The 2526-nt window shown below is 33.9% G+C and overlaps 1 protein-coding gene across 1 annotated transcript; it reads right to left on the minus strand.

Moving 5' to 3' along the window:
* Positions 1-463: 463 nt before the first annotated feature.
* On the minus strand, positions 464-2371 carry LOC111084531 (IQ and AAA domain-containing protein 1-like; the record flags this gene model as incomplete). Its single annotated transcript, XM_022381221.1, has 2 exons — positions 464-747; positions 2181-2371. Coding segments are annotated over 2 exons (475 nt in total), but the record flags the coding sequence as incomplete, so codon positions are not given.
* Between the last annotated feature and the right edge of the window lie 155 nt (positions 2372-2526).

The raw sequence follows: 2526 nt of genomic DNA on the forward strand, positions 1-2526 counted from the left end.
AGGTGTGTTTAAGTACTTAATGTGTAATAGGTGTGTTTAAGTACTTAATGTGTAATAGGTGTGTTTAAGTACTTAATGTGTAATAGGTGTGTTTAAGTACTTAATGTGTAATAGGTGTGTTTAAGTACTTAAAGTGTAATAAATTTGACTTCTAGAGAAAAATAATTACCTTTAAAAACTATGATAATAATTTATTAAGCTGGCGATGTTTTCAAGCCTATATATAAATATATATATATATATATTAAGCGTTCCTTAACCAACAGGCTTGTTTCTGGCTTGAAAAAGAGCATTTGTTCAAAACGTCGCCAACTTAATAAATTATTACCCTAGTTTTTAAAGGTGAGTTTCTTCTCTAAAAGTATAATTTATTTAATTTTTTCACCTTCGCATTTTTCAACTTATTTAATCACTTAAAGTGTAACGATTGTGTTTAAAGATTTAAAGAGAACAGAAGCTATACCTTGTCAGTTTTTGGAACTTTCTTCATGAATGTTTTCTCAGCATTTCGAAGAAGGATCACAGAAGGCTGGACTTTTCGAGCTACCTTGTTGACTAGATGAATTAGCATATTCAAGCCACCTTTCCCAGGATACTTTCCGGCAATATTTGTAGCAGTAAGATCAAACAATGTAGCTCCAGTCTCTGTACAGATACTGTGGACAAGCATCTTTTTCCCTGTCCCTGGTGGACCAACTAGTAGCACAGATCGAACCAGTGGAGCTTTTTCATGAACGTTAGCAGAACCTATAACAAAGATTTAGCTAAGACGGTTTCTTTACCTTCTATATAGAAGTTTATCATAGCTAGAATTAAATGTGTCCATGACTCACATGGAACAAATTTACACTCTGGTAGCATCTACGTCTTTCAGATGTCTTGAACAAAAAGTTACCAAGTTTTGTTTTTTACCTGGTGGGTAGCACAGTAACCTATACAATGAAATTATATCCTCTATAAACTTCTATAGATGCAACCTAAAATCCTATTTGCCCTACCACTAACAACAGCACACTGCTTGGATGGCTTTAGAGACTGAAGATCTCTTTCCTTCATAACCCTGTTAAGGTTATTCCCATCCAAATTATACTTATAATTCAAATTATGATAACCCACATGCATTATCTTGTATTTATTATAATCAAAACCCATCTGCCATTTATTTGCCCAACTCACTAAATGATCTAAATACTTTTGTAAATCAGCAGAATCCTCTTCACAGCTAGCAACACCCAAGACCTTAATCTGATCTGCAAATTTAAGTAATTTATTGATCATTACTTCATCTATGTCATTGATGTAAGTCAAAATGAGCAGAGGTCCTAAGATTGAACCCTGAGGTACCCCACTTGTGAAATTATTCCAGTTTGACTGAACTCCATTTGTAACAACCCTCTGCTTTCTTCCATCCAGCCACTCTTCTATCCAATTTGCTAACTTACCCCCCACACCCATAGAGATAATGTTTTTTACAAGCCTTTTATATGGCATCTTGTCAAATGCCTTCTGAAAATCCAGATACGCCAAATCTACACTCTTACCCTCATCTACATAAGCAGTAACCTTTTCAAACAATGTTGAAATACTTGGAAGGCAAGATTTTCCCTTAGAGAAACCATGTTCACTATCCAATAAAATTCTAAACTTTGTTAAATGACTTTGCAAAGTAACTTTTAACAGACTTTCCAAAACTTTTCCCACAACTGATGTAAGACTAATGGGTCTGTAATTACTGGAACAATTTTTAACACCTCCCTTGAAAAGAGTAGTTACATTAGCTAACTTCCAATCCTCTGGTACCTGCCCACTATTCAAGGACTGACAAAAAATAATAGCAAGTGGTTCACCTATCCAATCTTTAACCTCCTTCAAAACCCTTGGGGAAATATTATCTGGCCCTGGAGCCTTATTGGTCTTTAAACTTCACAATTGTTTCTTGATATTAAAGGTTTATAATTAATGTACACCAATAGAACTTGACATTAAAGGCTTATAATTAACATACACCAAAAGAACTTGATATTAAAGGCTTATAATTAATGTACACCAATAGAACTTGACATTAAAGGCTTATAATTAATGTACACCAAAAGAACTTGATATTAAAGGCTTATAATTAATGTACACCAATAGAACTTGATATTAAAGGCTTATAATTAATGTACACCAATATAACTTACCTAACGGAAGAATACAATATTCCTTAACAACTCTTCGTGCATCAGCAGGTGTTGGGATTGGGTCTAACCCACGTTTTAATTGCAAACTTCCCAAATAGTTGTAGTCACCCAGGTATTCCTTCATAGAAACTTGAGGATAACGTCGGATAATACCATGTTGAACTAGTTCTTCGTATAAGGACTCCAAAGTTCTAAGGAAGAGAAACCACCATCACTACAGTATTACATTGTCTGTTTGTGTTAAAAAATACATACACACAAAGACCATTCATGCATATAGGTGCTTAAAAATTTACAGAAACTACCAGAACCTTTATATTACTATCAAGTGTAAATGTATCGAAGA

Source organism: Limulus polyphemus, unplaced genomic scaffold (genome assembly GCF_000517525.1).
Source record: "Limulus polyphemus unplaced genomic scaffold, Limulus_polyphemus-2.1.2 Scaffold78215, whole genome shotgun sequence".
NCBI lineage: Eukaryota > Metazoa > Arthropoda > Merostomata > Xiphosura > Limulidae > Limulus > Limulus polyphemus.